The 27,694-nt window shown below is 45.4% G+C and overlaps 1 protein-coding gene across 1 annotated transcript in view; it reads left to right on the forward strand.

Moving 5' to 3' along the window:
* Positions 1–5,761: 5,761 nt before the first annotated feature.
* The window catches only part of SLC9A2 (solute carrier family 9 member A2), a 52,994-nt gene continuing 31,061 nt past the window's right edge, over positions 5,762–27,694 (forward strand). The window contains exons 1-2 of the mRNA XM_053308041.1: positions 5,762–6,632; positions 15,338–15,801. Coding sequence (XP_053164016.1) covers positions 6,344–6,632; positions 15,338–15,801 — 753 coding nt within the window. The 5' untranslated portion in view covers positions 5,762–6,343. The remainder of the gene's footprint in view (positions 6,633–15,337; positions 15,802–27,694) is intronic.

Below are 27,694 nucleotides of genomic sequence, written 5' to 3' on the forward strand. Positions count from 1 at the left end.
AAATCTACTGCAGAGCAGATTCACTCTCTGGATACCCCACCGCATGAAGCCATGTCTGGATAACTCCCTGGGAGTTTTTCACATAGGGCTTTTAAAGCCCTTTAGCTCGTATCTCCTCTGGAATGGAGGGTGTGTGTTCACATATCAGGCAGATTTACCTCAAAGTTCCTGTGAGCATTTCACAGACGGTTCAGGTTTTTCACTGCATGTTAGAGTGAAGCCTGATTTCTATCTGAGGTTAAAAAAAATCCACTTTTTGCATCTTTTTTTGGGAAAACTTTGAGTTCACAGAAAACTTGCAGTAAAGTCTGCTGTGTGAAGAATTCCATTGTAAGCTTTTCACATGGGGCTTTTGAAGCCCTTTAATGTGCATCTCCTTCTGGAATGGAGCAGGGTGCATTCACTTATTGGCTAGATTTACCCCAAAGTCCCTGTAAGTTATTGGGGAGCAGTTCGGGTTTTTCTCTGAGCATTAAAGTGTAGCCCGATTTATATTCGGGATTTTAAAAATCCACAATTTGCTGCAGTTTTTTGGGACAACTTCGAGTTCATAGTAAAGCCTCCTTGTAAACCCACAGTAAAACCTGCTGTGTGTAAAAGAGGGCTTTCAGAGAATAGTCTTTACTTCAAATTTACTGCAAGGCTTTACTGCAAGTTTGAAGTTGCCCCAAAAACCGATGCAAAAAGTGGATTTTTCTTACCCTGGATATAAATTGGGCTGCACTCTAACATGCAATGAAAAACCTGACAAGTGTGAAGAGCTCCCCGATAGCTCTCAGAGACTTTGGGGTAAATCTGGCTGATATGTGAACACACACCCTCAATTCCGGAGGAGAAGCAAGCTAAAAGCCATGTCTGAAAAATGCCCAGGAGATTGAGGCTGACTCCAGGCCAGTCCTGGATGGTTGACAACATCAGGTCCTAGTATCTAATTCTGCATCCGCACAAGACTATTGGTAACTAGTCAAGGCTATTACTGGAAGCAGCAACCTATTTATTCATACAGAACCTCAGAGTTGGCTGGGTCCAAGGCAGGAACAGATTATAGTAGTTAGCAAACCAGCCAAATAAGTGGGAAGCTGACGGAAGCGTTGGGCATGTGTTCCTTCTAAGAGGTTTTTAAATATTAAGTGTGTGTGTGTGTGTATTCCAGAGGGGTAGCCTTGCTAGTGCTGCAGCAAAAACAGTAGAGACAATAATTGCTGCATCCTTTGGCACTTCTTGGTGTTATTGATTGTTTTATTGCTTATTGTAATATTTTGTTCTTTTTGTTAGCCATCGCTATCTATCTATCTATCTATCTATCTATCTATCTATCTATCTATCAAATTTGTTCAAAATGGTGCACCTAGGTCCAAAATCAGCCCAGACCTGAAGGGCTTCGGAGCCCCCCCCCCCCGTGAGGCCACCCCCCCTTAAGATTTTTTAAAAATAACTGTTGCTGCTCCTGACACTGCTGCTGCCTCCGGTGGGGGCTCCAAATGTTCGGTGGGGCCTTCCCAGAGCTCCGCTGCTGCTCTGCACCGCTGCCTTGCTGTGCCAATGTTTGCCGTTTGCATGGCCAGGGGTGGGTGGGTGAGAGCAAGGCAGAAGTGAAGGGAGCAACTCCTGGCACCCCCTGGGATCCCCAGGACAATCCGCTACTGGGGCCAGCATGCTCTCCTGCCCAGGCAAATATTGGTGCAGCAGGGCAGTGGTGGGCACGGGGTAGCGGTGGGGCTCTGGGGCGGCCCCCCCAGAACATTTGGAGGCCCCCGTGGAGGCCACAGACCAGATCCCCAAGGTCTGTGGCTAAGAGCGCCTCTGTTTGTTCACCACCCCACACTTGTGTGGTTGGGTGGTTTATAACAATAAAAAACAATTTAAAACATAGAAAATAAAAATCTTAAAACAATTTAAAACCATAGTCAAATTTAAAAAGCTTGAGTGAAGAGAGAAGTCTTTAAGTACTTTTTAAAAGTTGCCAGAGGTGGGAAGGTTCTTATTTCAGCAGGGAGTGCATTCTGGAGTCTTGGGGCAGCAACAGAGAATGCCCGTCCGTGTTTGGCCAGCAGATGAGCCAGTGGCAACTGCAGACGAGCCTCTCCAGATGATGGCGCGGTGGTGCTCATGGCGAAGAAGCCATTGAAGCCATTCTCACAACTAGGAGAAATCGGGCTAAGGGAGCCTAGCCCAATTTCTCCTGGTCGTCTGCTACCACGGGAGCTGCGTGGCAAACTACTGAAAGTACCCCTCCTCTTAAACAAGGTTAGCGGAAGGAGTGCTCCGCTAACCCCGTTTGGTTGATCATGTGCTGCTGCTGCACGGCTCCACACTATGGCAACACATGAGGAGACCCCTGCCTGGAGGCTAAAACAAGCCTCCCAGCCCTGGGAGTCTCTCCAGAATGCCCTATGCACTTTTGCGGGGCATCCCGAAACTTCCGGGGGCTGGCTGGCCCCTGATCCCCACTGCCCCTGCCAGCTCCATGATGGAGTCGGCAATTGTGTGGGCGGCCGATCTGGCCACCCAGGGATGGCTCCCTGCACTAACCCTAATGGCACCTCACACCAGTTGTGAGAAGCTCCTCATTATCTTAAATACCCTGAGCCTAACCATATAGGGCTTTTAAAGTTATAATAACCAGGACTTTGTATTTTTGCCCAGAAACATATTGGCAACCAGTGTAGCTCTTTTGAGTAATATGGTCTCTCTGAGACGACCCAGAGACCAACCTGGCTGCCTCATTCTGCACCAACTGCAGTTTCCAAACTACATTTTAATAATTTTTAATCTTATTAAAATATTTTAATAGTTTTAATTTTTTAATTTTAATTCTTGAAATATTTTAATCTTTTATTGGCTGTTTTTATTGTTTTGTAAACTGCCCAGAGAACTTGTGTTTTGGGCGGTATAGAAATGTATTAAATATATACATACATACATACATAAAAAGGCAGCCCCACACAGAGGCGTATCTAGGGAAAATAGCGCCTAGAGCAAGCACTGAAATTGCGCCCCCTGTCCAAACATCTGACACCCATCTTTCAGATAACTTTACCATAATATCAGCTCAAACATACAAGTCAAGCTCGTTAATCTTTTAATATTTCAAAAACTATTTAGCAGTGGGTGTAGCCAGACCAAAAAATGCTGGGAAACTACAAATTTCAGTATGCTGGGGCTCGTGAAATACCTCAATACTATGTGGAGGTGTACTTGGAAAACTAAACAGAAGTGCCTGTCTAATTCTCTGCTATGTATTGTAGCATCACCATTACATAAGTTTTAAAAATAAATGGAGAATTTGACTTTTCCCAGATACTCTGAAAATAATTAAAGGCTATGCAGAGTAAACTGTGTCACTGCTTGGAATATATTCTAGTATGGCAGAAAGACAGTTAAAATGAGAGAAAGAGGTTTAATGCAGGGTTTATTCTAACGTGCAGCTGGACACTCTTTGTAGTGGGGGGAAATTGTGTGGTGGCAACTAGGTTTTTGTGCAGCTGGGAAAATGGAGATGTAAGGAATAGATGGGGGTGGGGGATGAAAGATATAGAAAAATAAGATTACTCTTTCCTTTCCATTTCTCTAACTTAATATTGATGGTATACTATTGGCACCAACTGCTTGAGTAGTCAAAAGCATTTATTTATTGAATTCTATATGCAAAAATTGTATTCAATTCTATATGTTGTATATGTAAGCATATCACAGTTACATAGCAGTAAAAAAAGTCTCCAATGATAGACAGTACCATGTGCCACACTTCTTCTCACATTACATTGATCACTGTTATCATTATGTTTTCCTTTTTTCCAATTAGGAAAAAAAATTATCAAGTGTTCAAAGATTGGGGAAGGGGAGCAGGCCTATCCTTTGGGCAGCACAACTGGGGCAGTTGCCCCCAGCACTGCACTTTCCCTGGCCCTGCATGCACATTCTCCTGCCCATCCCACCCACCCCCCGTGCAGTAGTACACCTGCTGCTTGGAGGAGACACTCATCTGCTGGCCCTGTGCAGGCTGCACTCTCTCTTCCTCCCCCCACCGATGGCTGTGGGCACTTTCAATAAATAAATACATATTAAAAATAGCGGTATTTGCCCATTGTAGGAGGCTTGTAATGGATTACAATGGATCTCTAATGAGGGTTGAATTTGGAGCCACAAAACGTTCCAGTTTACACTGCTTTTTGCTCACAATCTGGAAAGTGCCCTGGAGGAGGGAGCTGAAAGTTCCTCCAAGTTCTGGCCCAGCCAACACGTCTCCTCCAAGCAGAAGCTGCACTGCCACTGGTATTGGGCTGCAGGGGGTGGTGTAGGCCAGGGTTTCTTAACCTTGGGCCCCCAGATGTTGTTGGACTACAACTCCCATCATCCCCAGACATGGCCTTTGTGGCTGAGGATGATGGGAGCTGTAGTCCAACAACATCTGGGGGCCCAAGATTAGAAAGGCGGGGGCCCAAGATTAGAAAGGTGTAGAAAGGCGGGAGAGTGCAAGTGCAAGGGCACTTGGGGAGCCCTCAAACCCTGTTTGCCAGGCTGATGCCGCTCGGAGGGCTTGTGCAGGCCAGGCCGGGACTCAGAGGAATGCTTGATACCAAGCCGAGAGGCTCACTGGCACTCACCCAGTGCCCACCCAGTGTGGTTGCTTTAATGCGCCACCGGCCTGCAAGGTACCAGGCGGCCAAGCTTGACTCTGACCTGCACCGGGCGGCCGAGTGTGACCACTGCTTTAGAGACTTGTGGGGGGGCGAGTGGGGGAAGAAATAGGTGGGAAGGGAATATGTCAAGTTGCATGTTGAAATGTTTCTGCGAATGCATATTTGCATAAATATACCTGTTTTATGGCCTTACATTCTTGTGAGTTCAGTTGCTGTTTGTGCCCTCAAGAACTCACGTGTTAACAATACTGTGTGTGCCATGGTGTGTGTGTGTGTGTGTGTGTTGGGGAATGACGCTTAACTTGTAGCAAGGGGTGGGGCTCCAAAGGCCTTTAGGTCAGGCTTCAAATTTGCCTGGGTGCACCTCTGCCCACCACTTGCTGTGGCCAGAAGGGAGCCCTGGTGGATGATGGGGCAGTGGGGAGGCACCCAGGTGGGCTTCACCTGGGACACCACTGACCCCGGGGAGGAGATTCCTCCGCAGAACTATCTGCAGCAGCTGCACATGCACTCTCCCCGCAACCACCTCCTGATGAGGTAAGGGCAGCTAGTCGGAGGGCATGAGAGCAGCAGTTGAGTATTCCCCCTCACCCGCCTGCCCTCCACTGCAGGATTTCGCCTTTTGTGCACCTGACCTTGGGCTGGCCCGGGGTTGGAGACTCCTCAGCGAACCATCTGCGGCTGCAGGTGCTTTCTCCCTGTCCCCCAAGCGGCAGCTCCACCGCCACCTGCGGGGCATGTTTTCTCCCTGCAGCGGGGAGGAGAAGGGCAGGTGAGAGGAGGCAGTTCGCAAGTCTCCAGTCTCCCCCAGCTCCGCACAGTCTCCCCCAGCCCCGCACCCCCTCGGGACATCCATGATGGGGGGCTGCAGTGGCTACCTGTGCGGGGTGGGGCGGGGAGGGAGAAGGCTTAGAATAAACTCTGGTTCCAGGGGGATTCCAAGTGTGAATCACAGGATTGCAGCGTTTGTGTTTGTTTGTTTGTTTGTTTGTGTCTCACATTTGCCAAGAAAGTGACAACACTGGGAGGGGAAGGAGAAGAGTGCCCGGCGACTCCCGCTCCCTTCGAAGCTCTGAGGCGCGCGCCGGTGTTTCCGACCAGCGGGCAGGCCGGAGCGCGAGTCTAATTTCAGTCCTGCCACGTGGGTGACCTTCACTGAACCTGAGGCGGGCCCTTGTGGCACCTGTCCCGGCTGGGAGAGGCGGGAGGGAAGGAGCTCAGCTGGGTGCTCCTGCCTGCCTGCTTGGGAACTACTCTGGCTGGTGGCGACGGCTGGGAGTCGCCGGCAGGACCTGCCCAGTGCGCTGCGCGCCGGCACTGCCCTGCTCTTTTTTATCGCCTCAGTGCGTGGTGCGCACGCCCTGCCGCTGGGGATGAAGAAGCGCCTCGTGAAGCGAGGGTGAGCGGGAGACGAAGGGAGCCGCCAGCCAGCCAGCCAGCCAGCCGCCTGGCAGTGGCCCTGCGGGGACCCCAGATCCGAAAGACCGGGGAGAAGGTGCGGGGGGTGGGGAGGGGCGAAGCAGGTGCCTGCCCTGCCCTGCCCTGCCTTGCCTTGCCTTGCCTCTCAGCAGCGTGACGCCCGTCGTCTCTCCCTGAGGGCAGGACGGACCCCCACCACCATGCGCACAGGGTGAGCTGTCCTGTCCTTGCCGGCACTTTCCCCAGCAGAGCTGGCGCTGGGCAAGGTAGAAGCGGCCCCCATGAGTGCTTGTTGGGGCCCCTATTGGGCCCTGCGGCTCTGGCCCTTGCTGTTCCTACTCGCTGGGCTCCTGCAGCCCGGCGTCGTTTCGGCTCTTTCCGAAGCGGGACTGCCCGAGCAGGCAGCAATGATGGGCATCAGCCCCAGCAGCCTGGAGACTCCGCAGCAGGCTCCAAGTGGGACCCCCTTCGAGGAGACCCGGCTGCACGTCTTCACCTTGGATTACCCCCACGTGCAAATCCCTTTCGAGATCACCCTCTGGATCCTGCTGGCTTCGTTAGCCAAGATCGGTAAGTGACAGAAGCACCGCAAGGGAATACCCAACATGCTGAGGACGAGTAGGCAGGCGTTCCCCCTGGTATTCTCTCTCCCCTCCGCCGTTTTAACTGTGCGCCATCAGTCGTCTTTTTCATCATGAAATGTATGAATGGTAAATTCTGCACCCCTCACAGTTGTGACAAGTGAGATTTCGAAAGACAAATTAACCAGCTTCTCAAACAGCGCTCTTATTCAGAAATCACTACAAATCTCACTGAATCAAGGAAACCCTAAACTCCAGCACTTGATTGTCTTTGCCGGTTCGCATGTTACGGATTTAGCTACATTATTTGTGTTGGAAAATGTAATTTGATAGTCAGCGGATTCCCTGTACAAGAGAAGCAACAAAGTAGCAGGCATCTCTAGCTTCTGGGACCAATGCAAGGAAACCGAGATAATGATCCTGTTCGAGGATTCCTGAATAATGACTTGGTGTGTAACGCGATGCTCTCAGGGTTCATTTTTGTTTCTTTAAAAGTGCATGGGGGGGGGGGGGACGACAGGGTATTCCTGTTCACCGGAATGTGTGTTTCATAATATCAAAATATTTAAGGGAGGTAGAGGTTAAAATATGGCATATGTATCAACTATAAGGTGCATATTGCATATTGAATAGAAATTCTTTTATCAGAATTTCAGTCTTTCAGTAGTTCTTACCTAGGTTTATTGCATGTCAGCATTCCAATATTTTAAGTATTGTACTATCCAGCAAGTACTTAACTCTCTCAATAAAATATGGGGGGCTTAAATAAGTGGGGCTGAATCTCACACATTAGGCCCATGCACACGTTAAATTCAACACTTGTACAAGGAGTATACAGTGTATGCAGGTACACAGGAACAGTTATTCACATGGTACAAAGTCATTCATTCCAGTCATTCACATGGTACATTCACATGAATGCAGGTACAAAGGTACACTTCCTATCTGTACTATACATTGGAAGGGCCTCTATCTAGGTTCATTTTTAAAATGAATGCAGGTAGTCATTCACACAAACGTGTATAGACATCTGTACTCTTGTGCAGCATAATGTCTGAACTGGAATATTGTGTTTTAAAGTACTATTGTTGTTTTTGTGAGTAATCTCACTAAGCTCAAAGAGTTCTGTGAAATAGGTGGTACTGGTTCTAGTTTCTGTCATGGTATGCCTATGCATGTGTGTGATTTCTGAACATTCAATTACTCACATGAAATCTGTTACATTTAGTTTACCAGGAATAGATTTCTGAGCAGGGAAACCATTCTGACAAGAAAAATGGCTCACACCCTGACTAAATTGCTCAATGGAAGCCCCATTTAAATTGTCCTTAGGACGTAATTCCTGAGCAGTACTATTGAGTCATTTAGTCTGGATGTCAGCTAATATCTTCCAGTGTAATCCACCTCACAAGGTGGTTGTGAGGTTAAAAGTGGGAATACCCATGTATGCTGCTCTGAGATCCTTGAAATAAGGATGCTATATAGTAGTGGCCAGTGCCAAAGAACTGGATGGGTGGGGATAAAATGAGCCACAAATGCCTCTCTTGATCGCTCTCTGCCTGCCCCCTCTCACTTTTACCCTGCCCTGAGCCATGCAGTCTGCTCATTCACTCAATTGGGGACTGAAATTTCCAACCATATTAATGACCAGCCCACGTGGTTCAGGGAAAGGTTAGGAAAGGAGGAGCAGCTAGGATGGGGCAGGAAGAGAGATCAGGAGGTGCACTTGTGGCTTGTTCTCTGCCCCCCCCCATATTGGCACTGGCAGCCACTGTATAAAAACATAATAAATAATGGCTGACAGCCAGACTAGTGCAGTGAGTAGGGAAGAATCTTTCATGCATGCAAGGGGGAAAGCTGATTCTTGCTTATCTTCCTTATTTATTTATTTATTTATTTGATTTCTATACCGCCCTTCCAAAAAGGGCTCAGGGCGGTTTACATAGAGAAATAATACATAAATAATACAGAACCCCAAAGGGCTCACAATCTAAAAAGAAACATGATAGACAACAGCAACAGTCACTGGAGGTACTGTGCTGGGGTGGATAAGGCCAGTTACTCTCCCCCTGCTAAATAAAGAGAATCACCACATTAAAATCAAATCCTGACACAACTAATTATGCACAAATCACCAAAACCTGGTCAAGCTTTTATTACCAATCTTGAACTGCGATTTCCCCCTAATGCTATATCTTTTCAAGAGTGCATGATAAGATCTAGTAGTTATTAAGCAATAGGTACACAGACTCAAATTTTAATCCTAGATTCTAATTTTAGTAATCCATATAAACTTGGGCAGTATACAAATATGTATGTATGTATAAATAAATAAATAAAAAGAACATGCTCATCAGGCCATGGCATTTCATAAACTATAATTTACAGTGCAGTGTAGTGTGAAGAATGCACTGCAGTCATCACAAATGTCTCTGTAATATCCTTAACCATTAGTCCTGCTATACAGATAGGAAATTAGGACTCTGAATTAGTGAATCTTAAATCTCATGTGTTGCATGTGTTCCCCAAACTATGTTCTCACCTCTCCCAAAGTCAGAAGCTCCTTGAAACTGTGTAACTTCTACACTGAATAGCCTCCCATTATACCCAATACAGCTGTGCTGTATGTAAGTCATTATTATTGTCATTATTGGCCAATATTCAGACTAGTGTCACATAAACAGAAGAAATGTTTTATGCACACAATGGGGGAGGGACAATCCTTGTCAATGTACCCTTCCCTCTACAGCCTTTCCCTCTGCAGCCACTTATGCCTCCAAAACTATGTCCCTGAGGGTCCTACAGTCAGAGACATATTTTTGGGGAGCACAGAAGTCTGTGTACCTATTGCTTAATAACTACTAGATCTTATCATGCACTCTTGAAAAGATATATCATTAGGGGGAAATCGCAGTTCAAGATTGTTAATAAAAGCTTGACCAGGTTTTGGTGATTTGTGCATAATTAGTTGTGTCAGGATTTGATTTTTCCGTAATTAAATTAAAATAAAATGTTCTTGACAATATTAAATAACAGTAGAAATCGTTGTTCAACATAATTAACCTGAATTATTTAATGCGTACAGGTGGCCCTCATTACACATGGTTTCAACAGCTGGGGTTTTGCATACATATCCACAGATGGGTCTTAGAGACCTGGTTTCTTTATATGTGGTATGAAAATATGTTAAAATTTGCCTATTCGTGGTTTTGAGAGGCCGGGAATGACCCGGAATGTCATTTCTATCCACCATTTTACAATGCTGAGACATTTTGTGGCTTTTTCAAAATAAAAAATTCCTGTGGTTTTTCGCTGAAAATTAGAGGAATTGGGGGTTTGTGGGGGCATTACTGGAGAGCTGGAGAGCAAGGTACGGTACTTTATCTTCTGGGCCAGTTGCTTAACTCTCAGTCTAACCTATGCCACAGGATTGTTGTGGGGATAGAAATAACCATGTACACCACTCTGGGCTCCTTGATGAACAGAATTTAACTCTCCCCCCTCCCTTCCCAATATTGTTGGTTTCCGTATTCACACCTATAGGTGAGAATGGAACCCCCCAAAATACCAAGGGCCACCTGTTCTTAAGTGAGCACAATGCTTCCCACAGCAGACATCTTGAAAAGCACTTAAATTGTAGTGTAATGGAGTTTGGCATCACATTGTAGCTTCCCCCCAATCAGCTTTGATTGTTCTTGTGCAATATTGCTATAATATGTGCTCAAGGGCATAGCAACCTTGGAGTTGGCCCTGGGATGAAAAGCAAAGATGCCCCCCACCCCGTTCTTCTTCAGAAAGGTGCAAGGGCTGAAAGAGCAAGCTGTCACTCAATCAGTGGAGCGTTCAGGAGTTCAGGGACATCCGCTGCCCCCAGGTCAATTGTAGCTATATCCCTGTATCTATCATAGAAAAAAGGAGAGCAATAAAAAGCAGTGCACAAGATGGTGATATTTGTCAGCTTGTCAATAACACAACCCATATCTTGTTTTGTTTTGTTTTTAATTTCTTAGGTACCTAAGAAAGATAAACATAAAATCATGCAGTTTATTTGAAGTCTCTAAAGGAAACAAAAAGATTGTAGTGTGTCCTCTTAGGATATGCACATCTCATATCATTGCCACTTATGATTTCATTAGATGGTTAAGACTTCAATGCTAAACTACAATGTGTGATTGTTTTTCTATAAACAACCACTCCTATATTTGGGAGTGGTTTGCTTCCTTTTTGTATTAGGTCACTTTGTTTTCAGTTCATCAAAATATGTAATTATATGGTTTAACTGTGGAAAAGGAGAGGCATGGAACAAACATGAATTTGCAGCTCCTGACATGTGACCTTAGTGCCTATAAGGTGAGCCATTTCAGCATGGCAAAATAAAAGAAGGCATAACATAAATGAAAAATACAAATGTTGTGTATAAATGTAGACAACTCATGTAAATCGGAAGAGAGAACAAAGCATTTGCGAGTGAGCAGTACAATGTTTACTTGGAAGACATTTTAGTGAGTTCAATGACTTGCTCTAGTCAGTGTACTTAGGAGGGACGGGGGCAAGCCATTGAACTCAATAAGATTTGTTGTGCTGAGAACTGCAGCCAAAATCTTCATTCAGAATTTCACTCAGGCCTTAGAGAATCTAGCTTTAGGGTAAATTATTGATGACTGTGAATCATTCTTGGTTTTGTTGAGACACAAGCAATAGAGAACAATAACATTGACTGAATGCCTTCATTATCATTTTTATGCCATTCTCAAAAAAGTTTTAACTTAATATATTAGCACTTCACATTTTGTCCTGTGGATCATTATTAAGGTCCCTTTCTTCATTGCACTGAAGACCTTGATGGTGTTGATGACCTGGTTCTGATTCCCATTACTTTTTCTGAGAAAGTCAATAAAATGTTTGCATTATTTCCAGAGTAAGTACATTCATACCCCTTACCACTGTTTATGTGAGTGGCTTGAAATGAAATTGATGATCTCTCAGGGCCAACATCAGACATTTTTTCCACCTGAAATAACATATCCAAATGGTGTCTCTCTTGTTCAAGCAGACGGTAGTCCTTCAAAATGGTGCACATGCAAACACAACTCCTATGCTACTACTTCCATCTTGCATCCCACTAAAAGATCCACTAAACCTGTGATCAACAGGTCTTCGTCTCAGTGCCACTGGCACACTGAAGAAATATTGCAATGTATCTGAGTAGGTGGTAGAGAACTTCTGCCTCACTACTGGAGTACCCAAACAGCTCTATATACCTAGAATTAGGAGCACACATTTGAAATGAAATGGTGCCTTTTGACTCTGGAGCTGTACTTGGGTTCTGTTTTCTCCTTTGAACATTATAGCAAAGTGAATGGTTAGAAAAAATATGCTGCCTTTGTACTGATGGTTACTAGGAACTAGGTCTGGCTTGAATGAAGAACTAGATGGGGAAGCACACAAGGAAGCTCTTCTCACGATCGGTGAGAAGAGCCTCTAGGGGGGTTGCGAGGAGAGTGGGCTAAGCCAGCTCCATGATGGAGACGGCAGGGGCTGGGAGGATTGGGGGCCACATGGCCCCCGGAAGCTCCAGTATGCCCTGCACGAGTGTGCAGGGCCGGCACCGAAGGGGGGCCTTTCTTTTAGGCTGGGGAGGGCTTGCTTACCCCTCCCGCCTCTTTGCCCCCTCCAGCGCCCGTATTCTACTGTGTAATTGGGGCGCTGGAAACCAGCCGCCCCCGCCGCCCCCCGCGAGCGGATTAGGGCCAAAAGTAAACTACTACCGCCCTCCCGCCCTCCCTCCCACCCGCCGCCCCCCCGAGTGCTCACCACATTGTTTTCCAAAAAAGAGAGGAGCTCGCGAACAGAGCTCCTCTCTCGGCAAAGTCTCGGGCCCAACTGGGGCCTTGGGCGCGCGCACGCACGCGCGATAGGACACCTGATGGAACTTCCACCGGAGGCCCGGTCTACCCGCCGGGACGAGGCCAGGTAGACCAGGCCTCCAATCGCCGGAGGCCCGGTCTACCCGGCCTCGTCCCGGTGGGTAGACCGGGCCTCCGGTGGAAGTTCCATCAGGTGTCCTATCGCGCGTGCGTGCGTGCGCCCAAGGCCCCAGTTGGGCCCGAGACTTTGCCGAGAGAGGAGCTCTGTTCGCGAGCTCCTCTCTTTTTTGGAAAACAATGTGGTGAGCACTCGGGGGGCGGGCGGCGGGTGGGAGGGAGGGAGGGCGGGACGGCGGCAGTAGTTTACTTTTGGCCCTAATCCGCTCACGGGGGGGTGGCGGGGGCGGCTGGTTTCCAGCGCCCCAATTACATAGTAGAATACGGGTGCTGGAGGGGGCAAAGAGGCGGGAGGGGTAAGCAAGCCCTCCCGCCCTTAAAGGAAGACCCCCCACCCGGACCTGAACCGGCCAGGTCCGAACCGGTCCGGACAGTTCGGAGGCCTTTAGAATGGCCTCCAGACCGGTTCGGACACACCCCTACCCCCGAGCCAGAAGGCTGCTTTTAAGCCTCCCAGCTGGGGATCTACTCATGAGTAGCTGCAGTGTGGAGCCACGCTGTGGCTACTCACGATTTTGAAAACTGGGAAACCTGGTTTAAGAGGAGGGATAGTTAGGCAGGTTAACCGCCTGGAAGACACCGAGCTCACCTGCGAGCCCAGTGGCTCACACGGTCAGGCGAAACTGGGCTAGGAGAAGAGCCTTTTTGAGAAGCTAGGATCTCCAGATGGACCTGCAGGACATAGTACTGATAAATTTGGGGTGAATTTACTATTTTCATTCTTGGTGTGCTCCATGGCTATGAGTGCAGCAGAAATATCTAGATTTATATAGATAAATCTTCAAACAGGGATCATCATTTAGACTAAGTCTAAAGCCTGGTAGGGAACTGGCTGAACTTCTCCTGCCACATGATATGGCCAGTGGCCAAGTGAAACAAAACTGAAATGGCTTTCTATTGGTTTACAGGTTTCAAGGGAAATCTGGGACTAAGCAGCCATCACCATTGTCTGCTAGTTAGTCTACTTTGTTCCCTAACATTGCTGTCTACTCAGAGTCACAGCAGAATTCAGAGAGGGTACACTATCTCCCAACAAGCCTGCTGCTGACCCAGAAAAATTTGAGCTCCTCCCCACAAAGACTTCTGCTGCTGCTGCTATTCCTCAACAACAGCAATGCATGCCACACTCAGGGGCGTATGTAGGGTAGGGCAGGCAGGGCACGTGCCCCAGGTGCCACTTGAAGGTGGCACGCCATTTTCTAAAATTAAATTTTTTTTAAAATGGCCGCTAAAACAAAATGGCCACTGCACATGCTCAAATGGCCTCTGTGAGGCCCTAGGCCATGCCAGGCCTCACAGAGATTATTTGAGCATGCATGGTGGCCGTTTTGTTTTCAGTGGCCACTTTTTTTTTAAATTATTTTTTTAAATGGCCACGGTGCATGCTCAGATGGTCCCTGTAACGCCCTAGAGGCCGGGGGGGGAAGGGAAACCTTTGCAGACCCCCCCATGGCCTTTAGGAAGCCCCCTGAAGGGGCTACAGGATTTTTAAAAAATTTAATATAATATAAGTCACTGTACACACTATACTCACATTCAGATTGGCACTATGTACAGAGAATCAGGACTTGTGAATACTGAGCTGAAGCTTATGAGCCAGGATTATATTCATTTGCTCTTACTTTGCTTCTTGTGATAAGTGAGTTAAATGTGATGTCTTAATAATATGGCTAGTAATGGTGAGTTTGTCTTTGAATCAGTGTGAAATCCTTAGTATTAAGGTCCACTGGGAATTTATTGCTCTCTTTCTCTCATTTTAACTGTCTTTCTGAAATACTAGAATATATTCCAAGCAGTGACACAGTTTACTCTGCTGGGAAAATTATTTTCAGAGTATCTGGGAAAAGTCACATTCTCCATTTATTTTTAAAACTTATGTAATCGTGATGCTACAATGCATTGTAGAGAATTAGACAGGCACTTCTGTTTAGTTTTCCAAGTACACCTCCACCTAGTATTTGGGTATTTCATGAGCCCCAGCATAATGAAATTTGTAATTTTCCAGCATTTTTTGGTCTGGCTACGTCCACTGCTAAATATTTTTTTAAAATATTAAAAGATTAACAAGCTTGACTTGTATTTTTGAGCTGCTATTATGGTAAAGTTATCTGAAAGATGAGTGCCAGATATTTGGACAGGGGGCGTAATTTCAGTGCTTGCCCTAGGCGCTATTTACTCTAGATACGCCTCTGGCCACACTGATCTCCTCTGCAAAGCTGTGACAAACTCCCTATGGACAGAGGAAGGGTAAAACACCCCTGTGCACATGCCAATCAGACCAATGGTGAAACATTTCCTCCTGGCCTTGTAAAAGGCTATCAGCTGAATGTTTGAGGTGCTTCCAAAAAAAAACATAAATGGAAGGGTGGGTAGGATATTGCTCAGCCCTCACACAATGCAAGCAATAAGGTGGCCACCCCAAAATAGGCTAGCTTCCCACCCCTTGTCCATACCCTTGCAAGGAGCTAGCCCTGGACTCAGTCATGTTAAACTAAGTGAACCACCCATGTGTCTGCCTCTTCACAGGCCTATATGCAACAATCCCCTTCCCAAAAAGTTACATTGCAGAGAGTGCCAAATGATTTTTATTATGTATACAAGTTAACATTTCATCCTTCTTCTTTTTTTTGTCTTTGCTATCATCCTGAAGGGTTTCATCTCTACCACAAGTTGCCCCACATAGTGCCAGAGAGCTGCCTCCTGATTCTGGTTGGATTACTTCTCGGTGGAATTATGTTTGGAGTTCAGGAAAAATCTCCACCAGTTATGAAGAGTGATGTCTTTTTCTTGTATCTTCTTCCTCCAATTGTCCTTGATGCTGGCTATTTTATGCCCACACGCCTCTTCTTTGAGAACATTGGCACTATCTTCTGGTATGCAGTTATGGGGACGCTTTGGAATTCATTTGGGATTGGCATATCCCTCTTTGCGATCTGCCAGATTGAAGTCTTTGGATTGAGCGATATCACTCTACTGCAAAGCCTGCTTTTTGGTAGCTTGATTTCAGCTGTGGATCCCGTGGCAGTGCTGGCGGTCTTTGAAAATATTCATGTCGATGAACAGCTGTACATCCTTGTTTTTGGCGAGTCCCTGCTAAATGATGCTGTAACAGTGGTAAGTTACTTTTTGGCTCTTTTGTCAATTTAAGCACTTTGTACTTCTCATATTTCATCAGGAAAACTCTTAGTGTTGACTAAAAGTAGGGATTTTATTATGTTTTACAAAAAAAATCCAATTAGAGTAGAAATGCTTGTAATACATGCTAATGGCTTCAGTGGTTTAAGCATTTTATAACATTTTCTAATCATCTTTCTCAAGAAGCAGAAGTGTCTTGGGAAAGAGGGAGGAAGACTGTTTAGCACTGATTGATTAACTAGATAAGAGCAAGGAATCAGTAGAGGAAATGGAAACTACAAAAATAAACTTCAGTTAATTCTACCTGGATGTGGACGTCTGTCTACTTGTAGCAACACTGAGAGTTTTCAGCCTTTTCTAAGCAATTTGTCATCTTGCAGCCCTTAGATGGGAGCAGAGTTTAATCATTAACTGAATTCGTTTTAAAAGACCATAGATCTCGTTTACCAATTCCCTGACCCATCCATTTCCTTATGTGCAAATCACGACATCAGGAACATTACTAGACTTTGCCCTTGCCTCAGTTTACTATTGGAAAATCCTACTGATGTATTAATCCCTTCCTGCTATAATGTTATAACTTATCAACAGTGTAGAGCTTATCTATACAGAAGCCAAAACAAACATCATATTTATGCATTTCCTAATCAAAGAAAAGACATTATTTTAATGTTCACACAGATATTTGTTTTTGTCTCAGAGAAAGGGAGATAAAAGGGCATGAGAGACTCTTTTACAGAATAAACATCAATGGGCACACTATTATGGGTGGGTGGCTTCACATGTAACATGGCAAGTAGAGAGGAGAGCTGGTCTTGTGGTAGCAAGCATGACTTGTCCCCTTAGCTAAGCAGGGTCTGCCCTGGTTGCATATAAAAGGGAGACTAGAAATGTGAGCACTGTAAGATATTCCCCTCAGGGGATGGAGCCGCTCTGGGAAGAGCATCTAGGTTCCAAGTTCCCTGTCTGGCATCTCCAAGATAGGGCTGAGAGAGATTCCTGCCTGCAACCTTGGAGAAGCCACTGCTAGTCTGTGAAGACAATACTGAGCTAGATAGATCAATGGTCTGACTCAGTATACGGCAGCTTCCTATGTAAAATTGGTGCAAGCTGCCAGAACACCAGGAAGATGTAGGGATAGGCATGTTGATATTGGGTGTTCCCAGGATTTGGCAGCCTGTGGCAACCTTACTTGTCACATTATGTGTGAAGCTCCCCTATGTATGCTTTTAAGCTGGCACAGGAACGCTCTGTTTCAGAAGCCTGCATACTTCCAGTAAAGATATCACCTCATTGTTTTGTGTTTTGTAAACTTTCAAGAAATTTAATCCATTGAACTCACCTTCATTTATTGACTTTATCTTGTCATTGTTTCAAAGCTAGTTCAGCTTTATGTTCTTTGCTGTTTCCATTTTTGCCATCTCTCTCTCTCTCCCTGCCCCTTCAAATATGTGTCATACTACTTCTCCACCAAAATTGTCTTCAAAGTCAGCTGCTGTTCTCATGTTATCTTTAACATAAGGTAGCATCATATCTTGTTAAAGATATTGCCGGTGTCATTTCCATTCTGCTGAGTAGTTATCATGACCATAAAAATGTTTTGTATTGGAGGTGATCAATAAAAATGGCACAGTTGGGTATTCAAACTGAATGAGTATTTGCTTCAGGTGCAGTCATCACCCTGTTTATGCCTTTCAAACTTTCAGAGCCCAGTTCACAACATTCTTTGATCTAGAAAGAGGAATTCTAATGAAATGGATCCGTATCCTCATGGACTAATATGAATCTTTTCTATTTGAATCTTCTTCCTAGGCCAAATATGACAAGGGCTAAAAATTTGAACTTTTTCAACCAGAAAATGTTTCTGATCTAATAATAAACTAGCAGATTTTACCAGCCAAGCTCTGGAGATTTATGAAATATTTATATACTGTGCTATTATTATGTTAAGAACATAAGACCATAAGAACATAAGAGCCCTGCTAGAACAAACCAGAGGTCTTTCTAATCCAGGATCCTGGTTTCTACAGTGGCCAGCCAGATGCTTCTAGGAAGCTTCCCACCAGAATATTATTGCCTGTCCTCCCCCTTCCCCCCCGCCCCCCAGCAACTCGTATTCAGTAGTAGGAATGTCAGGAAGTTTATTAGAGCTTGGAACTAGTGAGCTTTCCGAACTCTAAGAATTGTTCTGAGCACGGAAAGCTTGGAGTTCTCCACTTCTTCTCTATGATCTTTTAGCCTTCTCCTTATCTTTCTTGGCAGTGGTGGGACAGCAAGAAAAAAAGCAGCAGAACCATTGCATGGAGGATGGAGGCTTTTCCCTCCCTTCCCCTATCTCTATTGTCATCCTGATGAACTCTCAGAGTAAAGGTATGGTGGCCTTTGGGATCTAGAGTCTTCCCAATGGCTATTGTAACAATAGGGGAAATTGTGTAAAAGGGAAGGAAAAAGTCTCTTTTGGTCTGCTCAGCAGTGCCCCTGCTGTTATGCAGTATGCACTGCAGCAGCAGTTGCGGGGGGGGGGGGGGAGGGAAAGAAGCCCCCCTCCTCCTCACATGACCAACTTTGCTACTGCTGCTGCTGCTGGTGGTGTGATTTTGCTGCTGCCCGGCAAGAGGAGATGGAGAGGGTGGAAGCTTGGCAGGAAGGGGGCTTGAAGAACTTCTGCAAGCCACCATTGATTTTTGGAGGGTAGGGGGCAAAATTTAAATAATTTCCAAGCTAATCTGAGGTGAGGTAGCTGTTTTATAGCTGCTTCCTGCACAAACACAAAGTGATCTTATATAGATTTAATTAAGAGTTTATTCAGAAACAATTCCATTTCCTTCTCCACCTTCCCCTCTCTTTTCTGTTTTCACTCCCCACTCTCTCTACAGGATCCCCACTGGGACAAACTTCTAAACAACAAAACATAAAAGATATTGGATAGAATACAACTAGTATACTGCCTCTGAATCTGGAAGTGGTTTCTAGCTATCATAATTAATACTTATTGATGGCCCATCCTCCATTAATTTGTGTAGAAACATTTGTGTAGAACCATTGTGGCAGAAATGTTCATAAATTAATTATGCATTATGCCCCTCCACCCTTTTTTATCATTTCCCCCCCAAACAAAAATACTTGCAATGCCTTTCCTCATAGGAAAGTTGTTCCAACTCCCTGACCATTCTGTTGCCCCTTTCTGCACTGTTTCCAGTTCTTCAATATCCCTTTTGAAATAGGATCACCAAAACTAGATTGCGGTTAACTCTTTATGATCATTCGGTTCATGAGAATGTGGCCTATATGTCTGTATGACCCCCTATCTTAAAAAGGAGCCCCCATAACATCCTGGTGTGTTATTTTGTTATGTGTATAGTGCTTCTTTTCTTTTCTTTTCCTTTGATAGGAACAAGGAATGTGATCAGACTGCTTTAATGAGAATTGAGGAAGCATTGGTGAGGGATCAGTTTCTGCTCCTATGCAGTGGACTGAAATTCAATTTTATGGTGTTTCAGCGAAGGCAGTTTGGGGGCTTACTATAGTGTGATGCCTCTCTTTTTTAATTTTATAAAGTATTGTCAAATTAAGTCCATTTAACAGAAGTCACTCCAGAAAAACTTCCCCTTGTTTGTGGAAAGAGTGGGAAAGACTATTAATAGAGGGGGGAAGATTTTGCTATACACAAATAATATGTAATAGAGTGGAGGTAGATAACCTTGGTAATGCATCAGTCTTCTGAATAAAGTTAGTTGTGACAATCAGGAAATCTGTCTAGCACGCTCTTCAGATCAAGAAACCTTGACATAGTTCTTTTCAGTAACTATAACAGCCAAGTCCATTTATCATGCAATTCCTCTGGTAATCTCTCAGCCTTTGGAGGCATGAAAATGCCGTTTCACTCATAAAGGAATACTCTCATCCACCACATGTAATTTATGCAACTCATGGAAGGCAAGTTTGTATTTATTTTTTAAAAGGTTGGTTCAAACTGCTTTCCTTAGCTTTCAACTGCTTTTGGCAAGAGTTTCATTTCCAATTGCTTTTGGCAAGAGTTTCCATATTGCATATCACATCCATAATGTTCTGGAAGTAATTTTAACTCAAGAAAGGCCTCACACTTTTTGTTAAGGCAATTGACACCAACAAGAACAAATTTATTGTAATAACATTTAAGAGAACACTTTCTTCTTCATGAACCCTGCCATCTATTAAAATCATTTGGGGAGGTCTGGTTGTGGTTGCCACTGGCTTGGTTGGTGATAATTCAAAACCGGGTCTTTATGAGGGTTGCTCCGGGACTTTGGAATGCACTTCTTAACAAAATTAAAGCCTCTCCTTCTCTGGATGTTTTCAAGAAGGACATAAAAACATACCTGTTTAGTCAGGCTTTTAGTTTATAGTTTTAAAGTGTTAGATTTTAGAGTTTTTATCTGTTTTAATTGTGTTGATGTTTTAATTGTGTTTTTAGATTGCGAATTGCCCAGGGACTTGCGTATGGTGTGGTATTAGAATGTGTAAAATAAAAATAAATTTGTTGATCCCGCACAGAACATCTGTGCGGCAGTCCCCTCCCCCCAAGCCTTCTGCCCCAGTCCGCTCTCCCCCCAAGCCTTCTGCACCAGTCTGCTCTCCCCCCAAGCCTTCTGCCCCAGTCCGCTCCCCTCCAGCCTTCTGCCCCAGTCCCCTCCCCCAAGCCTTCTGCCCCAGTCCCCTCCCCTAAGCCTTCTGCCACAGTCCCCTCCCTCCCAGACTTCTGCCCCAGTCTGCTCTCCCCCCAAGCCTTCAGCCCCAATCTGCTTCCCTAAGCCTTCTGCCCCAGTCCCCTTCCCCCAGCCTTCAGCCCCAGTCCGCTCTCCCCCCAAGCCTTCTTCCCCAGTCCGCTCCCCTCCAGCCTTCTGCCCCAATCTGCTCCCCTAAGCCTTCTTCTCCAGTCCACTCCCCTCCAGCCTTCTGCCCCAGCATGCTCCCTCCTCCCATTTTCCCCTCTTTCTCTCTCTCTCATTCGTGCTTCCCCCTCCGCTGCTTTTTAGCCTGCTTGTGTTTTCCTCGCGGGCCACTGCTGCCGCCACCTCCTTCCTCCAATCCCTGGTGTTGGGCGGCCAAGCGTTCAGTCAGCTCCTTCCTGCACGGCCCTCCCTCTAGCGAGCGTCTTCCGAAGCAGCCAGTCGTTTCTTTGTCTCTGCCCAGCCAGGCTTCACTGCTTTCTCTCCCTGCAGCTTCCCCCCTCTCTTCTGCCCCAATCCGTTCAGTTTTCCTCTCCACTTGCCCGCTTTCCTTCCTTTCCTTTCCTCCCCAAGGGGCCACTTCCCTATGCGATCAACCACTGCCCAGCCAATCCGGTGCCTCCACCACCCAGCCTATCCTCTGGGTTGCCGGGACACATCCCCACAGAGGCACGTCTACAAGAATTAATATAATAGATAAATATCTTCTGTGAAGTTCTTGAGCTATCATGTACAGGGCAAAACAAAACAAAACCCTACTCAAAACCCCGGTTTTCTGAAGTCTTCACTATCTAAAAGTGGCTGTCCTTCACTTGATACCTTTCCAGTCAAAATGTATTCCTGAAGTTTAATAGGCATATATTTGTATGGTGTCCAACATGGTCTTCTAGCTTCTAATGATGGTGTAAAGCAGGGCTTTCCAGTTGATGTGCTGCAGCACACTGGTGTGCCATGGAACACTGGTGCGCACTAGCTCCAAGTTTAAACTCCCCACTTTCAGAGCTGACTCAGCATGGCAAAATAAATAAATAAAAAGGTGTGTGTGTATAAATATCTGTGTTTGGGGGGCAGTTGGGGGGAGAGTGTTGGATTAGAACCGGGAAGACCCAAGTTCGAATCCCCATTCAACCATGAAACTCATTGGGTTACACTGGGCCAGTCATGTCTCTCAGCCTAACCTACCTCACAGGGTTGTTGTGAGGATAAAAATAACCATGTGCACCACCCTGAGCTCCTCAGAGGAAGAGGGAGAGATAAGTGTTAAAATGAATGAATGATTGAATGAATGAAATAAAATGTAAGTTGGGCTCTGGATGAAAAAGGTTTATTTATTATTTATTATTTATTTAAAATATTTATACCCTGCCCCTCCAGTGCACTAATGCTTGGGGTGGCTCACAACAATATGATAGAAACAGATACAATAAAAGTAATAAAATTAACTAAATTTTTAAAAAATGTCAGATTAAAAACCACAATTATTAGGTTCAAATTAAAACTGAAAATTATAAAAAGCTAAAGAACCTACCAGATATAACAAAACAATAATGGAGCATTAAAAAGCCTCCTTTAAAAGGTGCCTTTTTGAGATGTTTTTTTAAAGACACTGAGGGAGGGCACATGGCGAAGCTCTTCGGGGAGGGCATTCCTAAGCTGAGGGGCCACAGCTGAAAAAGGTTGGGGAACACTGGTCTAAAGCTACAGCAGGGACTTCATGTTTCAGCAAATACCTCTTCTGCAGTAGTGGCTGGTGAGTGCTGCTCTGGGGGGTGAGCAGTGAGGATGAGTAGATATCACTTTAACTGGCAGCAAACTTAGCCACCTCTGGTACCCAGAATGCTGTGTGGGGTGGCAGTACCTGACCCAACATCCTGTGGGTAGGCTGCCTCGCCCCTGCTATGCAGTTGGCCTCTGTGCATGTGCAGAGGCCAACTGAACAATGGGGACGGGGCAGCCTCCTTGCGGGATGCTGAGTTGGGTGCCATCACCCTGCACAACATTATGGGTACCAATGGTAGGTACTTTTGCTGCCAGTTAAAGTGCTATTTTCCTGCTGTCCACGCCAGAGCAGAGCTCAACAGCCACTACGGCTCATCTGAATCTTTTAAGTTCAGGAATTTACTGACTAGGGCAGGCCTCAATACATTTTATTTGGTTCTAGGAGCCAGTCCTAATATTTAGGAGTCAGACTGCCCTCTGCACTACAGGGGAGCAGAATTGCCTCCTACTGTCCCCAGTAATGCCCTCTGCTCCATAGGAAGGAGGACTCCCTGCCTTGCTTGTCACTCCTCTTCCTGGTTGTGTTAATGTGGCTCTGGAAGGCAATGGAATGATGCAAGTTAGAGGACAAGGGAGTTGCTTTCTTTTTTACTCCCCCTTCTGGTGCCATCTGCCCCTAGCCTGGCTCAGGTGCCACGCTTAAATATCTAGGCATCATGGCAAGTTGCACCTGAGAATTGTCCAATTTTAGACTAGGGCATTAGTAGCTAAACAAGTCACAGTCAATGGCTTGCAAACAAACAACATTCCTTTAAGAATATGGGGGAAATGTGAACATAGAAAGGATGACAGTAAAGTCAATGGCTTTATAATGATGTAGCACTAAACCCTAGTTTTAGCACTACATGGAGAAGCTTAAAGAAGCCATGGGCTTATTTGGTCTCTTTATATTCTCTCTAATGTACGAGAGCAGATTGAACAACATAGGGACATAGGAAGCTGCCATATACTGAGTCAGACCATTGGTCATCTAGCCCAGTATTGTCTTCACAGACTGGCTGTGGCTTCTCCAAGGTTGCAGGCAGGAATCTCTCTCAGCCCTATCTTGGAGATGCCAGGGAGGGAACTTGGAACCTTCTGCTCTTCCCAGAGTGGCTCCATCCCCTGAGGGGAATATCTTGCAGTGCTCACACTTCTAGTCTCCTTTTCAAATGCAACCAGGGTGGACCCTGCTTAGCTAAGGAGACAAGTCGTGCTTGCTACCACAAGACCAGTTTGATTTCACTTTAAGAACCCAATTCTAGAACCCAGTTCTGTATTGTGTATGAATTTGGGCAAGTGTGGTCTACTAACTAACTATAGTTATAATTTATTCTATCAGACTGTGCTCTGATATCCTGATTTGTTTCAACCAACAAATTGTACTCCCCCATATTCATACATAATGATGAAATGTAGCTTGTTAAACCATAGTGAAAAGAAAAAGATTTTATTTGGTCTTGTGCTGGGAACATTGTGGGGCATGGGGGTACAGCCGTGATGGCACTGAGAGAAGCATTGCTGCTGTTGTGGCCTACTGCAGTTGCCCGGAAATCCCCCAGGGCTCATCCATATAGGGAAGCACTGGAGTGGGGCACGTGTTCTATTTCTTCTTCTTCATCTGGTAAAACTGTACTGACTATTCTGCTTCTGAGTATTCTATAATATAATCTTCATCAAAATTAAAGAGTGTCTTTTCCATATTGTAGTATTTTTGTAGTTTGATTTATTGATAGTTTGTTGTTTAGGAGTCTATTAATTTTATTTGATTTATATTTTAGAGTCTTACCTCTAGACTGTTAGTAGTCTAACTTACTTGGGCTGTTGAGCATGCTCAGTGGGCTTCTCTTTGTCTGGTAGGCTGAATATGTTCAGTGTGTTTCTTTCTTCAGTTAGTGAGCTGTGAGCCACAAGATGTAAGCTGCTTGAAGTGTGTACTCTTGAGAACTGCTTTGCAGGGGCATAGCGAGACCCCCGGGGGCCCAGGGACAAAATCTTTGTAGGGGCCCTCCCATTGCACACGCAAAGCGTGTGCGTGCCCCAAGCCATGCCCCCTGCATCTGACAACAGGCGCAAGGATTGGGGCAACAAACATCTCCCCACCACCACTGTCCTTGCAAGGCACGTGCCGTGGCTGGACTGGGCTGGGCCTCTCCAGCCAGCCAGCATGCCTCTCTCTTGCTGGCAGAACTGCGCACCTACACAGTTTGACTATGGACGTTGTATGCCCGTGATGTCATGGGCATTCAATTTCCATAGTCGAAATGCACAGACGCACAGTTCGACCGGCCGCCATCAGAGAGAGAGGCGCACCAGCGAGCCGGAGAGGGCCGGCCCTGCCACAGCGCCCAGCGGCACACGGGACAAAGATAAGAAGCAGTGGTGGGGCAAGGGCAGGGGTGGCGGTGCGGTGAGACGGGGCGGTCTGCTTGTGGTCCCCCTGGCCCTCTGGGCCCAGGGACATTTGACCCTGCTTGTCCAATGGACGCTATGCCCATGCTGCTTTGTTAATAAAAATGACACTGTTTGGACCGGACATGGTGGCTATTTTATTGATTGATTGGTTGATTTGATTTGATTTGATTTATTTGATTTCTATACCGCCGTTCCAAAAATGGCACAGGGAGGTTTACACAGAGAAATAATAAATAAATAAGATGGATCCCTGTCCCCAGAGGGCTCACAATCTAAAAGAAACATAAGATAGACACCAGCAACAGTCACTGGAGGTACTGTGCTGGGGGTGGATAGGGCCAGTTACTCTCCGCCTGCTAAATAAAGAGAATCACCACGTTAAAAGGTGATTTGCCAAGTTAGCAGGGGTTATATATTACATATATGATACATTACATATATGTAATGTACATATGTGTACATGTAATATGTACATGTATGGATAATGTACATCCCGTACACACATTACATATATGATCTAGGGATGTGCCTGAATAGGTTCAGATCAGAGGCCCTTTTACGGACCTCCGAACTGGTTCAAAAGTCTAGCGGTTTGGCTGGTTTGAATGTGGGGGGGGATAGCTTTAATTGCTGGGGAGGGTGCTCTTACCCCCCCCCCCCGTGTTTCCCCCACTGGTGCTGTGGTTTAAAAATGGTCCCGTGGAGTGGCAGCGTACCTACTTGCCACCCTGGTGTGCTTCAGACCGGAAGTACCCAGAAGTGCCTGGTGCGTGCGGGCATGTTGTGACATGCTCACACACCCACACCGGGCACTTCTGGGCACTTCCGGTCCAATGAGTACCGGGGTGGCAAGGAGGTATGCTGCCGCTCCACAGGACCGTTTTAAACAACAGCGCCAACGGGGGAAATGTGCACGTGGAGCGGAGGTTAAGAGTACCCTCCCCAGTCCTTAAAGGACTCCTCCCCACCTTCAAACCAGCAGTCGCCGGCTCCATGCACACCCCTAATATGATCCCCATGGCTTGTTAAGGTCACCTGAAAGGTCTGCCCACAGTTACCACCAGGTAATCTGATGGTGACTTGGGCTCAGGCCTTCTCTGTAGCAGCTGCTGCGGTTGGGAGAGTGGTTTGCCCTCTCTGCCAGCTTTTAAGGTCTTAAAAGAGGCACTTTTAAAACCAGGTATTAGATGGTGGTTTTTAATAATTTTAATTGATTCTTTTCTAACTGTGTTTTAATTTCTGTGTTTAATTGGTTTGTGTAATTCAGTTGTTTTTGGTTGTAAACTGCCTAGAAATTCTTGATTACAAAATTATTGAAGGTACCAGCTAATTTGGGGGCAATATGAGAAGAGTACAGAATGTTCCAAAATAAAAACAGTTTCTGGTAAACTAGAGGGCAGCTTTTGTTGAATTTTGGAGTATTTGCTTTTCTTTGAGGAATTTTGTTTCTTATAAAGCTCTGAAATTGTCTGTGACCATTTGCTTGGCCTTTTTTAAAAAACAAACCCAGAAACTTTGTGTTCTTGGATTAGACCTAATTTTCCAGTCTTGACCTTCCAGGCTGGTTTCCTCTGCCTGTCCAAGATCGCGTGACAGAGAAATTCAATGCCAAACCTGCAGGGTAAGAGTTCTTTTAAAAAAATCTCTGCACCCCCACTCCTTCCACCCAATGGATGGATGGATGGACGGTCTCATCTATCCTGTTCTTGTCTAGGCAGCTAGAATTTGGTTAGGCCTGGTTGAGAGACTGGAGCAACAACAGTTTATGCTTGCTGCAAGAGGGAACAAGTGATTGAAGTTTCTTTAACCATCCTCAGACTTATTGAAAATTCAATCCATTCTATAAAGGACCTTATACTGGGAGTGAAGAACGGGAGAGCAAATTGAGAAGTGGAGGGTGGGGTATTTGGGAGGGAATACCCTGATGGGCTGGGGCCAATCATAATTTGCTGTGTGGGGCCAAGGTCAATTTTCAGTGTATTAATTATTACATTACTTATTTAAAATATTAATAAAAGTCAAGTAGCAAATGGTTGGAATCCAGGGGAAAGACGAGGGGAAACAGGGATGGTGTCAGTGGCTCCAGTCCAGGGGAGACATCTGATCTCAAGAGGCCAACTGCATTGAGTTGCTGTTGCTTATCAGCAGGAAAGGCCAAGAGCTTTTCATGGCTCCTGTTGTTGCTACAGGATATTCCTATCTGGAGCTCAGCAAAAAATTCCCTGTGGGCTAGATCTGGCCCCTAGGCCTTATCTTGTCCAGTCCTGTGCCACACCTTGCTACCTGTTGAAGAAAGCGGCTGAAGAAAGCTGCTGATTTAGAAAGCCAGTCTTGTACCCTTCTCCGAACTTCTGCTTTGTATGTGTTTATGGTTTATTTCACATTTGTGATTAGTGGCGTGGTCCATGCAATCATAACATTTTAAAACTACAAGCAGTGAATCATGGTGTAATACATTGCATTTGGCACTAGACTGCACACAAAGGAAAAAAAATCCACCCACACTTAACTTGTTTAGATAAAATATGTTCCTCTACTTTTTAATCTTTACCATTCCCCTTCACCTTTATTAGCAAACACTTTTTTGGGATAATTGCTTGTTGAACAAAAGGGATAATTCACTTTTTTTTTTATTTTCATAGACCATTTTCACAGGGGTAGTCCCATAGTTATTATATCGCATAAGTGCTCTGAAAATAAGCACCAAAGACCATAATTACTTAATGTGTATCAGACCTTTCAGACAGAGACATTTCCATTGTGGTTTGGGATCGTGCACCTTTGTTCAATACTGTTAACCATTCTATTGCAAAATATCTATTGTTATGCACTTAAGTGTATTTCCAACCTGTCTTGACTTGAGTAATTATAATAATACTCTGCATAACTTGACTAGTAACTAGTAATAACATATTGATTTTACGTATATAGCACTTTTTTGAGTGTTCAAAGCATTTATAATAAATTACCTTCTTGTAATTAACAGACCC

Source organism: Hemicordylus capensis, chromosome 3 (genome assembly GCF_027244095.1).
Source record: "Hemicordylus capensis ecotype Gifberg chromosome 3, rHemCap1.1.pri, whole genome shotgun sequence".
Taxonomy (NCBI): Eukaryota; Metazoa; Chordata; class Lepidosauria; order Squamata; family Cordylidae; genus Hemicordylus; species Hemicordylus capensis.